The sequence below is a fragment of the Gracilinanus agilis genome, chromosome 4 (genome assembly GCF_016433145.1).
Source record: "Gracilinanus agilis isolate LMUSP501 chromosome 4, AgileGrace, whole genome shotgun sequence".
Taxonomy (NCBI): Eukaryota; Metazoa; Chordata; class Mammalia; order Didelphimorphia; family Didelphidae; genus Gracilinanus; species Gracilinanus agilis.
The window spans coordinates 71,850,475-71,866,467 of record NC_058133.1 but is presented as its reverse complement, the minus strand read 5'-3'; the positions used below and the strand labels follow the sequence as shown (position 1 = coordinate 71,866,467).

The 15,993-nt window shown below is 41.7% G+C and overlaps 1 protein-coding gene across 1 annotated transcript in view; it reads right to left on the bottom strand.

Annotated features, from left to right (window-relative positions):
• Nucleotides 1–785: 785 nt before the first annotated feature.
• Nucleotides 786–15,993, bottom strand: part of BRINP2 (BMP/retinoic acid inducible neural specific 2) — an 89,162-nt gene continuing 73,954 nt past the window's right edge. The window contains exons 4-7 of the mRNA XM_044671976.1: nucleotides 12,850–12,955; nucleotides 7,183–7,419; nucleotides 4,696–4,918; nucleotides 786–2,203 (exon numbers count right to left, since the gene is read on the bottom strand). Of these exons, the coding sequence (XP_044527911.1) occupies nucleotides 1,087–2,203; nucleotides 4,696–4,918; nucleotides 7,183–7,419; nucleotides 12,850–12,955 (1,683 nt within the window). The 3' untranslated portion in view covers nucleotides 786–1,086. The remainder of the gene's footprint in view (nucleotides 2,204–4,695; nucleotides 4,919–7,182; nucleotides 7,420–12,849; nucleotides 12,956–15,993) is intronic.

The window sequence follows — 15,993 nt, the reverse complement described above, 5'->3', positions numbered from 1 at the left end:
CCTAGAACACATCAACATGTCTTCCTAACAAGTCCCCACACCAATCAAGCCATTCAGTTCTAGCACACCAACATGTTCACAACAATAACAAACAAAAATTCTAGCCAACCCAGAGAAAGACACTCTTTTTTTTCTCTTTTCTCTTTTTTTTTCCTTAAAAAGGCATTTTTAAAAAATATATTAAACCAGGTAAATTTTACTCAGATGTCACTTGGCTGGAGCAAATTAACAAAAAAAAATCGTAAAATAAATATATTTTTGGTTAAAAAATAAAAGAAAGGAAAGTGACCCTATACATTGAATACCTGTTACTAACTTGACAGCACTGCTTCCAGGGAATAAGTCCAGTTAGATGGAGGAGATGCATGGGGATGTTGGGAGGAGTGTGGAGCCCTGGAACTGTGGGTAAGGAAGAGAGGGAAAAGGGGAAGGTCAAGAAAGGCTGAGGGATACGGATGGCGAGGAGAAGCAACAAAAACAATCTCTGTCTGTTTCATTCTCAAGGGTTTCCCAAGGGGATGAGTTCTGAAGGACAAGGCAGTGTTGAGAGGGCACAGCAGAAGAAGAATACAAAAACCAAAAAACCAAAATGGGGAACACAAAACTACTACGTCGTTAGAAACATCTGGTTAAAAAGAATACAAAAGTGACTCCATGGAGGGGGCAGCTCAGGGCTCAACCCCACTTGTCTCTTTCTTTCCTTTAAATGGCAAGAATCACTTTCAAGAATTTGTGTAGAGTGTGTGTGTGTGTGTGTGTGTGTGTGTGTGTGTGTGTGTGTGTTTTGAGAAGGCTTTTAAAAATCTCTTCTCTCATCAATTTTTCTTATGTCAGAAATCACTGATTTTACCAATCAGATTCTGCTTTGTTTTAGACTCCCACTGAGGGAGATAACATATGTTGGTGTGTATGATTATGTTTCCACGTGCCCACATCTGTGTCCATCTTATCTCCCTTGAATGTGATTCAATCCATGCCTTAAAGTCTCATTTGCTCAATGCACACTGTTGGCACTAAGTTAAGGCCCTTTGGACAGTCTTGGCTCCCCCTGCTTGCCAGTGCCACAGCATAACCAGGGCCCCCTGGTTAGCTGCAGAGCTTGCCAGTCTCATATTCCACAGGATTTGGCAGTTTGGCATTGAAGGCCCTCAGGGAGGATTGGATCCTGCCCACTTCGTTGTTGGCCAGCTTGAGCCGATGCCGGAGCAAGCAAGAGAAGAGGTCAAGCCGGACTTTCCCGGGGGGAGAAAGCTGGTTCACTCGGTCCCTAATCTCAATGAGCTGCAAGAGGGCAGAGTCTTGGGAACCTTGCGTGTATGGGTAATCCAGCTGGAGGATTAAGTCCCGAATAGCATCAGGGTCGAAGGGCATGCTGTAGCCAAAGACCTGCAAGCTGTTGATTTTCATGTAGCCCAGATTCTTGGAAGGATCAGACATCTCAAGGGGCTCATAGTAAAGTGTCTCGTTAGAATTGTCATCGAGGGATTTAATTCGGCTCCTCAGGTAGACGTGAACGGTCTCAAAGAAGGTCTTCCACTTGTTCCCCAGGGTGAGCGTCCAGTTTTGGCACTGCGCCGATGCATCCACATTAGTCCTTTCCCAGTCTGGGAAATCTCCTTCATTCACAGGCATGAACCAGCTCTCTGAGTGGCTGCCCCCAAAGGGGTTGACATAGATGGCCATGGCGGGCTCCAGGGTGCTGTTCTTGGTGAGACAGATCTGGAGGGACAAGGCCAGCATCACATGCACCAGCCCCGGCTTGTATTTGTTGCTCTTCAGAGTCAGAAGCATACGCTTCCTCCACGAGGGATCAAACCAACTGCCCAAACGCATGTCATTGCTGATGAAGATGGAATGGACTTCGATGCGGCTATCCCGTTTCTGAAGCAGATACTTAAGTTCGAGGTCCTGCAGGTCCGTCTCCAGGCCCAGGTAATTCTCCAGGGACTCTGCCACCTCTGGCCGGCACAACCCCTGGGTCAGCACGTAGCCATCATTGCAGCTCCCGCAGCGGGTGCTGTTGTCCGGGGCACAGACAGCACAGGCTGGCCCATCACCCAACGCGCATGGGATGGGACCTTGGCAGGAGGACTGGTCATAGGGGCAGGTGCAGCTGTGGCTCTGCTCCAAGAAAGTCCCAGGGAAAGTGCTTTCGGCACAGTAGAGGAGGGACTGCATCCGGTTCCACCAATAGGATAGGGGTCTGGAGAAGGAAAAGAAGAGGGAAACTTAATACTCAAGTGGGAAGATGGAGAGACAGAAGTCTTAGGTGACAGCAAATTAGGCTTTGATGTAAGGGTTAGCAGAAGGAAAGAAGAAACTGAAATGGTCACTGGTCTAACAGTGGGCTATCATGGAGAATGCCCACTCACCTTAGACCCATTCAATGCTAAGCAGTCTATTTTGTCTTGTTCATTCTCTGCTCTATCAGCACCAAAGAAATCTGAATTCATCCTGATTTGGGGAGTAGCTAAGAGCTCTTTCCATCACCATTTTCATCATATCCCTCTCTGGTTCTACAATCCTCAGTGGCTCCCTTGAATTATCAATAACTAACTTCTTGGCATTTATTAGTAAGTTCTCCATCAAATAATTCTGCTGATCCACTCAATATCACTGCTTATTCTCTGATATCATGTCCCCCTCCTCTACATAAAGGCTCATTGTCTTATCACAGACCATTAAAAAGGCTCCTCATCTCATGTAACACTGTCTCCCTGGAAGGATTTCCCATCTCTCATCCAAAGATCTGTCTCTAGCCTCCTTTCTCATCGTTGCCTTTTCCTTCAGTGCCTACAAATAGTTTTAGCCCTCAATTATTTTTACTTTTCAAAAGATGTTGCATGATTTGGTGGCTAACGAACCAGCCTAAAAACCAGGGAGAATCTCTGATTCATACTAACTGAATGATCTTGGGTAGGTCACTTAATCTCAGTGCTCCAGGTAACCCTCTAAGATTGCAGGATGCTGAGAAGCTACTGACCTATATCAGGAGAGGGAGTTTCTTTAGCTATAAGTCACCCATGCTAATGGAAAGGAAAGGAATAAGCATTTATATAGCACCTACTCCATGTTATATACTTTCCTAAGCACTTTATTATGACCTTGAAAGGTAGGTACCACCATATTATCTTCATTTTCTAATTGAGGAAATAAACTTTTGGGACAAAAATCCATTATTTGACAAAAACTGCTGGGAAAATTGGAAAACAATATGGGAGAGATTAAGTTTAGATGAACATCTTACACTCTACACCAAGATAAATCCAGAATGGGTGAATGACTTGAATATAAAGAAGGAAACTGTAAGTAAATTAAGTGAACACAGAATAGTATACTTGTCAGATCTCTGGGAAAAGAAAGATTTTAAAACCAAGCAAGAGTTAGAAAAAATTACAAAATGTAAAATAATTTTGATTATACTAAATTAAAAAGTTTTTGTACAAATAAAAACAATGCAACCAAAATCAGAAGAGAAACAACAGAACTGGGAAAAAAACTTTATAACAAAAAACTCTGACAGAGGTCTAATTACTCAAATATACAAGGAGCTAAATCAATTATATAAAAAAATCAAGCCACTCCCCAATTGATAATGGGCAAGGGACATGAATAGGCAATTTCAGACAAAGAAATCAAGACTATCAATAAGCACATGAGAAAGTGTTCTAAATCTCTAATAATTAGAGAAATGCAAATCAAAACAACTCTGAGGTATCACTTCACATCTAGCAGATTGGCTAAAATGATAGCAGGGGAGAGTAATAAATGTTAGAGGGGATGTGGCAAAATTGGGACATTAATGCATTGTTGGTGGAGTTGTGAACTGATCCAACCATTCTGGCTGGCAATTTGGAACTATGCCCAAAGAGCTCTAATTGAATGACTTGCCCAGGATCACACAACTAGGAAGTACCTCAAGTCATATTTGAAATCAGGTCATCTAGCATCTCTCTATCCCCTAATTTATTCTATATCTTTTCCCCATAGTCATTCCAGTGAAATTACAAATTCCTTGAAAGACCCCTTTTTATGCTTTTGGGGTTATCTTCTCGTGTCCCCAGCATTGTGATGACTAGTTACATAGTACATGCTTCATAGATACATAGTTTTAAATTTTATTTCTTTATGGTGAATTTAATCAATCATGACTATCTGCAGATGTAAAAGAACAAAAAAGGGGAATGTATATGAAACTGTGAGCTTTGATCCCTTGGTTTGTTTTCATAAATAGTGTAGGCTAAATTGAATACAGTAGTAACAAAATTGCCCGAACCATTTGTATCTCCTTCTGAACTTCCTTTCGTTTATAAATGTTTATTGAGAGGGCAGCTACATGGTTCATTGGATTGAAGCTAGAGAAAGGAGGTTCTGGATTCAGAGACTTCCTAGCTGTGTGACCCTGGGCAAGTCACTTCACCCCCACTGCCTAGCCTTTACCTGTAACTTCTGCCTTAGAACCAGTACACAGTATTGATTCTAAAATGGAAGGTGAGTTTAAAAGAAGCAAATATTTTGTTGAATGAATGAATGACCCTGACATCATAATTAGTTCTTTTCTTCCCTCAGGAAGACCAGGTACCACCCATCACTCTTTTTTCTTACTAGTACGGAGAAGACCATCAGCCCTGGTCATGAAAGCCAAGCTCAGAGCTCCACCCTTGTCTGGCTGAGTGCTCCAGCTGGGCGGCTCACCTTTCCTTAGGCAGCCGGAATCGGGGCTGTCTGGGGCAGCGTTTGCAAAGATTGAAGAGGCGGCGGATGACCCGGTGGGCTTTCTTGGAGAGAAGTTTCAGGGTGGTCCCCAGCTGCTGGTAACGGTGCTGGAGGCTCAAGTCCATGGCCCAGAACTGGGAGATGGCAGTGGTGTTCAGGAAGCGGTCCTCTGGCAGTCGCTTCAAAAGAGCCTGGAATTCCTCTGTGGGGATAAAGCAAGTGAATAGCACCAGAGAGAAAGGACAAGAAAAGAAGGATTTCTGAGAGCAGTTAGATGGTATAGTGGACAGAATGCCAGTCCTAGAGATGGGAGGTCCTGGGTTCAAATCTGGCTTCAGATACTTCCTAGCTATGTGACCCTGGGCAAGTCACTTAATCCCCATTGCCTACCCCTTACTGCTTTTCTGTATTGATTCTGATACCAAAGGTAAAGTATTTTTTAAAAAAGGATTTCTAAGGAACAGCTTAGGAAACATACAAAACTCCTCTCTGGAAAGCTCCCCACAAACATAGGTGGCACCTTATGGGATATTTGAAAGGATCTCTGTCTTATGGCACTGGACTTAAGACTCAAAAGATCTGGGTTCAAATCCCATCCATTTACTCATTACTCAGGTGATGTACCTTCTCAATCACATTTTCCTTGTTTGTAAAATGAAGGCATGGGACTGGCTACTTCTTGCTGAAAATAGCATGATTCTATGCACCCAGGGAGAAGTTAGTCAAAACAGCTTCTAGTCTCTTCCACCTATAAATTTTATATTCTTCCCTGTCTTCACTGGGGGGGCTCCTGGCAAGGTTTCAGGGATCCTGCAAATCTAAGCCTTTGATTCCAACAGAACCACCCAATGGCTTGGCAATCCCATCTATACTTAAGACGCTTGAATGTTATCCTCATTTTGGTACTCCTCATGACAAAATTTTCCCTTTATGTGGCAGAGCACATAAAGAACTAGGCTTGGAATCAGGAAAGCTCCCCTTCATGAGTTTAAATCTGGCTTCAGACACTTATTAGCAGCGTGACCCTGAGCAAGTCACTTGATCTTCTTTGCTTAGGTTCCTCATCTGTAAAATGAACTAGAGAAGGAAATAGCAAACAAGCTGTGTGACAATGGGCAAGTCACTTCAACCTGTTTGCTTCCATTTCCTCATCTATAAAACAAGCTGAAGAAGAAAATGGCAAACCACTGTTATTTTTGCCAAGAAAACTCCAGATGTGGTCATGAGAAGTCAGACACAACTGCAAAACAAATGAGTAACAACAATTAAGCTAGTTACTTAGAATATATCACTCACTTAGACCCATGAAGCAAGGAAACAGGTGGGTTTTTTTTTTTAATTTCTCTGGGATTGGTAGAAAACAAGCAAAAAATGGATGTTTTGGTGACTTCCGGGGACTCTACCCTACTGCCTTTCTCTGTAAGCCTCTGGTCAAAGGTTTTTAATATTTTCTTGTGTCATGTCACCTTTGGCAGTCTAGAGAAGCTATGGATCTCTTCTCAGAATCATGGTTTTAAGTGCATAAAATAAAATATGAAAGGGGGCAGCTGGATGGCTCAGTAGATTGAGAGCCAGGCGTAGAGACAATAGATACTGGGTTCAAATCTGACCTCAGAAATTTCCTAGCTGTGTGAGCCTGAGCAAGTCCTTTAACCCCCATCATGCAGCCATTACCACTTTTTATGTGTTGGAACCAATACACAGCATTAATTTTAAGACAGTAGCTGAAGGTTTTTTTTTTTTTAAATACACAGCATTACAAAAGAAATCAATTATAATGAATATCGGCTATCAAAATATTATTTTAAAAATGTTTATAGGCTCCAGGTTAAGACCCCCTGCAATAGGAGAGCACAATATCCACCTGAGGCCATAGGACCCAATGGATCACAGTGCTTTGCCACATGGTGGCTGAAGATTCTGACATTCTGTGACCTGGGTAGATGATTGTACCTCTGCTGGCCAGAACTAAAGGGGCATGTGATATTTGAAGAATTATTTTCATTAAAAAAACTGCAAAGCTCTTAGTCTCTACAAAGGGCTCAAATCAAGGTGGCCACTAGGGATACAATCCAGCTTTTACCATACTCCTAGGGAAATGACATCTAAGAATGTGGATTTTTGATAAGTCCATGAACCCTCCCACTGAGGGATCTACTATGGGTAGTTTTGGCATCCAGCAATTTTATACTCTTATAGTTTTAACTCTACCCACATCCTGGCCCCCAACCTGTCCAAAGGAGCTGGTGGTCTGTCGCATATTTGGAAAACAGAGTCCTGGGATCAATGATAGTGACAAGTTGGACTAAGCCCTTCCAGGTCTTCTTCTTTTGGTTGGCTGAGCCCAGAACCAGAGAAGGGATGAGAGGAAGGAAGATAAGCTAAGTGCTATCCTCAGGACTCCCTTCCCAGCTGGCCCTGTGAACCACTCCACAGTGGCCAGACAAACTTCTGGGGATCTCTCACCTGACTCCTCAAACTGCCTATTGTGAGTAGCCCAGGTGTCCTGAATCTGGAGCAGGCTATCTTCCAGGGCCTGGATGTCCGGTTCAGGGCAGTTGCATTCTGGGAAACTGGGTCCACACTCGCACCAGCAGTCATTCTCCCGGCAGATGAGCTCCCCTTCTGAGCTGCAGGTGATATAGCTGAGAGCAGCTGTCACAAATCGCTCTCTTAGGTACTCAGGCAGCAGCACCTGCAGGCCTGAGGCAAAAGACATGTTAGCAGAGAGGGACCAACTTCTGAAACAAAGCCCTGGCCCCATGTCGAAGAGAAAGACGTAACTCCTAGCCAGATTTTCAGAATCTTAGTCTTGAAAGAAACCTTAAAGATTATCCAGCCCAGGGGTTCTTTACCTTTTTATTGTGTCATAGACCTCTTGCTACAGACCCCTTTTTATCATCACACTTTCAAATACATAAAATAAAATTGATAAGATTATAAAGAAATCCTGTATACTAAACTATAGTTATGGAAATTAAAAACACACACACAAGTTTAAGGATATCAATTTAAGAATCACTGTTTTAGTACCAGTCCAGCTTTTACAGTTAAGGAAACTGAGGCCAGGGGGGAAAAATGTGATTTGACCTTTAAGGCCACGTGGCTTGTAAGTGGCAAGAGACCTGAGGTTCATATATGTAAATTCCTGCTGTAAATATTGTCGTGTTGTATAAATGTTAACAATTAGGATTTTTGTTATTGTTTCTTTCACTTCCACTAAGTAGTTATGAGGGAGACCCTTAACTTCTCTGAGTTTCCCTCCTAGCATTAAAATGAAGCCCATAGATTCAGAATTGGAAGAGACCTAAGAGGACATCAGTCCAATAGTCCCCTGACTGAGCAACCTGAGGCTTAGAAAGGCTAAGTGACTTGACGTAGGTTGAATAGCAAACAAATATGGCAGATGAGATTAGAGCCCAAATCTTTCTGATTCTAAATCCAGCACTCTGCCCTTGTGCTGGACCCAGAGTTTAAAAGACCTGAGTTCAAATTTGGTTTTAGACATTGTATTAGTTGTGTGACTCTGATCAAGTCACATAAACTCTTTTTGCCTCAGTTTCCTCAAACATTAAATTAAGCTAATGACAAAATCTACCTCCTAGAATTGTTGTGAAGATCAAATGAAATAATATCCTAGCACAGTACCTGGCACATATTAGATACTATATAAATGCTTTTTTCCTTTCCCCTTAGCAGGGATTCTGCATATGATATTCATGAATGTTGATTGTTTGCTTTTCCAAAATAATATTTTGATAGCTGTATCTAATTGGATTCCTTTTGTAGCAATCCAGGTATACATTAATTGTGATATTATTTTAAGAAGTATTCAAAAACTTAACTCTTATACTGCTAATGATTGATCTCTGCAATCCTGAGTCAAATTGAATGTTGACCTTGCCAAATCCCTAGCCCTTCCCTAAGGCTACACCCCAGAAGAGAGTCAGTTATCTCAGTCTCCTTACTTTTCCTTCAATGATCAATTAACATAGGTATCAAACATCAGTAGATGCCTTAGGCCATATCCACCCTGGATCCTGATCTTAACTCTACCTATTGTTTCAGATTTTGGCAGTTTGCATTTTATGATGATTACCTCATAATGTTAATGTATCAGGCCACCAGCCTCTCCCCTTCCCCCCATACTGTTGTATGTAACCCCAATAAAAGTGACAAGACATCAGTTGGCAAGAGAGCTCTCAACCATCAGAGCTCCTTACCATGAAGCTCTTGACCATCAGAGCTTACTTGCTGTCTGTCTACCTTATGCCAAAACTTTCTGTGTCTGTGTATCTTTATTCTCGCCTTATGTTCTCTTTCCATTAATCCTTAACCCGTAGCCCATTTTCACTCAGTCCTTGGTTCCCCTTTCTGAGTGTCCAACCCACTAGGAATCTTTGTGGAGTCGGTGGACGGCTTCACCTTTATAATCCTATATATTTTATTTCAGGCATTTAAAAACCTTATTCTGAGATGGGGTCCATAGGCTTCATCAAACTGCCAAAGGAACTGATTACACATAAAAGTGAAGATCCCTTCCTCTCTAAGGTTTCAGCAAGATAACCTTTCCATGTCCAATATTCTCTGATTCTAAGCCCCCACTGGGATCTCCATGATACCAACAAGCACAGCCACCACACATGGACAGTAAACCCAAAGGCTCTATTTCATTGAACTAGTTGGGAGTAAGAGGGTACACCATGTCCCCATGACAGATGACACAGCAATCCATAAATTCAGTAGAGGACATCATAGCGCCAAAGGTTGATTGATTCCCTCTTATCTGACACAGGAGGGAACTATTGCTCATAGTGCTTCACCCCAACTTAAGAACAAAGATGTTGAGTGATTAAAGGCATTCATAGAAAAAGGAAGGGATTTCTAACTTGATATCAGTATTTTGAATATGAAAATGAGAAGAGTTCTTTAGATAAATGAGGAGTTTAAGAATTATAGGAGGGAACTTTGAGGTTGAAAAGTGTTTTCCTGGTCTCTCTCTGTGAACCTGTCTTTAGCCTTTTCCCTATATAACTGGACTTGGAGGCAAAAATCCTAGTTTTCACTTGGTAGCTTATTCTCCTGAGGATGCCATACTAATCTAGGAGACAATGGAAGCTGTGTTATTTTGAATAATATGAATGGAATTCACTGGCTGATTCCCCAGTGTGGACCAAACACACAACATGCCCTGGTGTAAAGAGCTGGAGTGAAATCCCACGTTTGATACTTTATACCTGTTTAACCTTAACTGAATTACCATCCTCTCTGGGCCTCAGTTTCCTTAGATTTAAAGTGAGGGGGCTGGACTAGCTGACCTATGAGACCATATTCAGTTCTCTGAGCATCTGACTCCCCAAATATGGAGGAGGCTAAGTAGGATGACGGAAGTCTGACATTAGATCAGTGTGTGAGGGGTCCCAACTCTATTTCTCTCCAGCTGAGTGTTGATGGGAAGCAAAGCTTGTGCTTCACTTCCAATGGAGTCTCTGTACAAACTAAATCATACCTGAGCTAACTGCAGAGAAGTAGAACCTCCCCTCATTTAGATTAAACCTACCTTCGAAACAGCTCAAAGCTCCACTGTGGACTCCTGATACCTTGGTATTCCTAGGCTAGCCTGCAAAGGATGTATCATCCCAGCAAACTCATTGATTTTGTGGGCTAGGAAATGAGAATAGGGAGGCAAAAGGAAGGAGGATCACAGGATTACAACTTTAGAGATAAAAGGGGGCCACTGAGTCCAACCCCTTTATTTTACAGATAAGGAAACCAAGAGCCAGAGAAATTAGAAGACTTTTCCAGGTCACACTTTTAGTAAGTGTTGGAGGGGGGAGCCAAGTTCTGGTCTTCCTGACTCCAAGTCAAATGCTCTATCTGGAGGCAGGTAGGTTACACAGTGAACAAAGTGCTGAAGTCAGAAAGACTTGAATTCAATTCTACCCTCAGACACTTACTGTCTGAGTGTTGCTGAGCAAGCGACCATTTAACCACCCTATGCCTCAGTTTCTCCAACTGTAAGATGGAAATTGTCCTTTGGGGGCAGCTGGGTAGCTCATTTGATTGAGAACCAGGCCTAGAGATGGAAGGTCCTAGGTTCAAATCTGGCCTCAGACATTTCCCAGCTGTGTGACCCTGGGCAAGTCACTTGACCACCATTGCCTACTCTTACCACTTACACAGTATTGACTCCAAGACGGAAGGTAAGGGTTATAAAAAAAAAAACACAATGGAAATTGATGAGGTAATAATAAACTTTTAGCACAGTGCCTGGTATGAGGTTTTAATAAATTCTTTCTTCTTTCCTTCTTTCCTCCCTCCCCTCTTTCCTTAATTCCTTTCTTTCTTCCTTTCTCCCTCTCTTTCTCCCTCTCTCCTTTCATTACTTCCTTCTTTCCTTCTTTCTCTTCCTTCCTTTATTCCTTCTTCCCTCCCTCCCTTCCTTCCTATTATCTATTTTCCCCACAAAAAATGCATGGATTGCTCTAGCTTAATTCCTGCCAGGTTCTTGGTTTTTTTTTCCTGAACTTTCCATAGCCATGGCATACATAAACAGAAGGAAGAGGGCTAGAGGGGCAAAGTGGGTCCTACCAGCTTGACTCATAGCATAAAGCATCCTGAAAGTTGGAGATGACACATTTTTATACTTAGCTACCTTGTGCTCTTGCTGCTCTCAACTCTCCCCTCCTGGGCTGCCTACCACCATTTTGCCCCAGTGAGGGCCTCCATATCATATACACTGGTTCCCTACCATAGCCTAATCCCTACCATCTTCATGTTTTCTCCCCCTCCTGATGAGAACACTCTCCACCACCGGAACAGAGGTGCCCTGAGCTACAGCTGTGTGAGTGATGGGCTATAAAATTAAATGGCATAAACTATTCCAAACCAACCACTAGACATTTTGAACTTCACCCGTCACTAATCCCCAGACACACAAACTAGCCCATCCAGGAACCAGAGCAAGGATGGATGATAATTGCATTAGTTAGCACCAGGGAACAGGAGTTCTTTATTTCTTAAAAAAAAAATTTGACTCCTGAGGCAGTGGCAGGTCGCTTCTGGCTCAGATTGGTTGGCATTTGTAATAATAGATCCTGGGTGAGGGTTATTGATTTTATAATGCAGAGACAATAATATCTTAAACAGAGTCCAATTCAGTTAAGCCCCAAGAAAAATGAACTTTTCCCTCTGCCAAACAGCTCTGTCTATATCAATTTGCATAGCCTTGGCCCAAAGGATGTCAGAGGGAAATGGGGCACAAGGGCTGGGTAGTTCCCCGTATCTTCCTGTCTCCAGACCTAATGCAATTCTATTCTATTTCCCCTCTATGCTTATTAGCCTTCAACCAAGGCTCCTTCTCCTCTCTCCCTTCCCCCCCTCTCCCTTTCCTTCTCCTTTACCTTTCCTCTACCTATTTCCCCTTCCCTTCTCCTCCCCTTTATCTTTTCCCCTCTACCACCTCCTTTCTCCTTTTCCTTCCCCTCCCAATAATCCTAGATTTGTCTCTTCCTACCTATATGACCTAGAACAGGCACCTTACTTCTCTCCAACTGAAATTCCTCATCAGGGAAATGGCAGGCCTCTAAAATCCATTTCATTTCTACATCTGTAATCCTGGGATCTTCAAATTATCTCCCATCTCTAAAACTTTGTGTACCTTTTAGAGAAGGCTGGTATCAACATTCCCCTCACTACATACAACTTGGGAGGCAAGGAAGATAACTACAGAAAAGCTATATACTGGAGAGGATTCAAACAGATACAAAGACTTGGGAGGTAGGCAAAACATCTCCAGAGTTTTTCTTAAGGAAGAAAAGGAAAACATGAATTCTGCATCACATTTATAGTTGCATCTTCCTGGACAAGTCACTAACTTCTAATTGTCTCATTTTCCCTATCTATGAAATGAGAAGGCTAGACTTCATAGTCTTTAAGATCCCTTCCAGCTCTAAGCCTAAGCATTAATTCATTCAACATCCAGAAGAAGCATCTTAGTTTTAGTAGAATGAAATGAGTGGAACAATTGTTTGTTTTCTGTTTTTTCCCCTTCTTGCTTGAACAGCAGGATCCAGACATTGCTGTGGCTGTGGAAGTGAAGAGGAAAACCTTCAATGCTTTTAATCCTCTTACCTAGTAACTGCACCTTGTTTTCTGGACTCTGCACCAGGACTGAGCTGACTGAATCCAGATTGTCATAGTTACTGCAGCCCAGAGGGCCTGTTCGTGTCTCTGTGACCTAGAGAAGTAAGCAGAAGTGGAGTTTTCAGTCAATAGACATCATTTTGCTTTAGGACTAATCAACGAGAGTGAAATTAGGACTTAAAATTCATCCAAATATACTTTGGTAATCTATCACTGACTGGCCCAAAGCAAGCCGAGTTGAGGGAAGTCAATGAGTATTTATTAATCACTTACTGTGTGCCAGACATGGGGATACATGAAGACAAAAGTAATACCTGTCCTCATAGAGATTATAGTCTAATGGGGAGATTGCATGTAAATAACTAGGGAAATATTCTTTCTGGTGGTCCTTCATACTCAATATATATAGAATATATAAAAAATTATTGTTCATCCTTCATTTTTTTTTTTTAATCCTTAGCTTCCATCATAGAACCAATATTTTTTATTGGTTCCAAGGCAGAAGAGCAGTAAGGTCTATGCAGTGGGGTTAAGTTACTTGTCCAGGGTCACACGGCTATGAAATAACTGAGATCAGATTCAAACCCAGGACTTCCAATCTCCAGGTCTGGCTCTCAATCCATTGAGCCATATTCCCTAAACTTTTCATTTTCAAAGATGATCAGAGACATCACTAGGGTGATGCCTTGACTTGTATATGAGCTGGATTTAATTGAGGCAGAATTATACAATGTGCTGTCACCCCTTCTTTTCCAGAGTCATAAAGCCAAGTAGCAGGACAAAAGTCAAGACAATTGGTGAGGGTCTAGAATGTGGTGGATGACTTTGACATCTTCAATGTCTGAACAAGCTCCAGGCACTTCATAGCATCTGCTTCAGCCATCTTCATGGCTACTGGAACAAATTGTTCTTATCTGCTCATTCTGCATGTGGTGGTGGTGGGGAGTCTTCACAAGCTTGGGGTAGACATCACCCCTATCTCACCAAAGGATTTGAGGTCTGTCAGTTACCCTTAACCTAGTTTAGTCCATCTACCTAGATGTTTTTACTGTGGTGTGGTCACTGCACGTGCTATAGCTTCTTGGAGTCACAGGTGAGAATTTGGTGAGAGATGGACACCAAAACAACATCAGAGAAGGCACCGCCTTAGCAAGAGACATGCAGAAATAACAACAATAGAATTTTCATAATCCTTAAAGCTTTGCAAAATGCCTTACATGTATATTATCTCACTGATTTTCAAGTAGGTACCATTGTCACCCCTGCCATTAAAAATGAAGAAACTCAGAGATATGTAGTGATTGGTCCAGGGTTACATAGCCAGTAAGTATGAGGCAGGGTTGAAGATCAGGTCTTTATTTCTTTAATTAATTAGTTCTGTTCCATCCACTGTTCCACATTGCTGTATCTAGGTGAAGTCTTCCTATAAAAGGTTGTCTTGAAATTTAGCTTTGACAAAAGACTGGGAAGCTAAGAGATGGAAGTGATGAAGAACATTCAAGGGGTAAGGATAGACAGTGCAATAGAATGTCACCTGCTTTCCTCAAGTGATTATGGCCAATTTTCCTTCCTTTTTAATCTAACACAGGTGTAGGATATAGTATACAACTAAGAATAGTTATGCCCAAGAACTCCATGGTGCTTGATTTTTATTTGGAAGCCAAAAGGAATCCTGAGATTCTTTAAAGGAGAGCTGAGATGGGCTGGGTAAAGAAAAGAACAATTAAAGCATGAGTAAATCTGTAAACAGAAGCACCTTAGGCAATTTTTGATGCCACCTCCAGCTCTCTTCCATATTCTTTTCTGTGGGAAAATGAAAAAGCCCTTAGAGGGGGCAGCTAAGTGGCTCAGTAGATTGAGAACTAGACCTAGTGATGGGAGGTCCTAGGTTCAAATTTGGCCTTCCTGGTTGTGTGAATCACTTGGGCACCTGGACAAGTCATTTAGTCCCCAATGCCCATCCCTTACCAATCTTCTGCCCTTGGAAACAATACACATTACTAATTCTAAGATGGAAGGTAAGATTTTGTTTTTTTTAATTCATTGGATATGCAAGAGCAGACCAGATCCACTCTAAAGTATGCTGGCAGACAAATCATGCTATAGTCAATTCATGTGGAATTGACAGACTTTGGGAATCCCTCAGGAAGGAAAACACTAGAGGAATTTGAATTATGAGTAGTATTATTAGTATTAAACATTTAAGTCCCACCTCAGCCTTGAGAAATCCACAGAGAAAAGCAGCCATGGGCTTTACTGCATATTTTAATAAGTATATTAAATATACATAAACTCTTATAACCATGTAATATTCTAAAGCACTGTGGAAACTCTTTAAAACATCACAAACCTAGCCCATCAGTTTTCCCATGATGCTTAAAGTACAAGTTGAATAGTATGTAGCTTTAGCTGAACTGAAACCATTATTCACTAAAAATGATGGGGGCTCATAGGGCGTGCCTCAGGATTTCAAGCTCCTTTGCTGACATTCACTCAATTAACACATATTTATTTGGCATCTATTGTATGGCACTTTGCTAGATTGGGGGTGGTATGGAAGAAAATTGGTAATAAGGCACATATAATATTCTTAAAAAGGTTAGAAAGGACTTTTCTATTGGGTGAAAGGAATAGGGGTAAAGACTACACAGACAAATTAAATATTCCACTAAATCATATGATATTAGTTATAGAAAGAACACTGGAGCATGGAATAGGAGGAGGAATGTTTTCTGGAAGGATAGGTTTTAGGTTGGATCGAAAAGAAGAGATAGGATGGGTGAGATGGGAAGAAAAGGGTGGAAAAGGAATTTCAGGAATGAAACAAACAAGATGCTAAACTAGAAATGAGACTAGTGAAAGATTGTTGATGGGGAGCTCAAGCTGACTCAAATATTGAGGGCATGCTGTTGATAGTCACTGAAGTGAGATCTAAGGATGATTATCCACATTTTCCCCATATTTTTATTATCTTTTTGTTTTCAGTTAGATTTTCCTCTACATCTCTCCTTACCTCCAAAATAGCCTTCCTTTATAGTGAAGAATTTTATAAAATGAAAAAAAATAGGGAGAGGACATTTCAGTAAAACTAATTAACACCTAAGAAAAGTTGACCTATCCAATGTTGCCTCT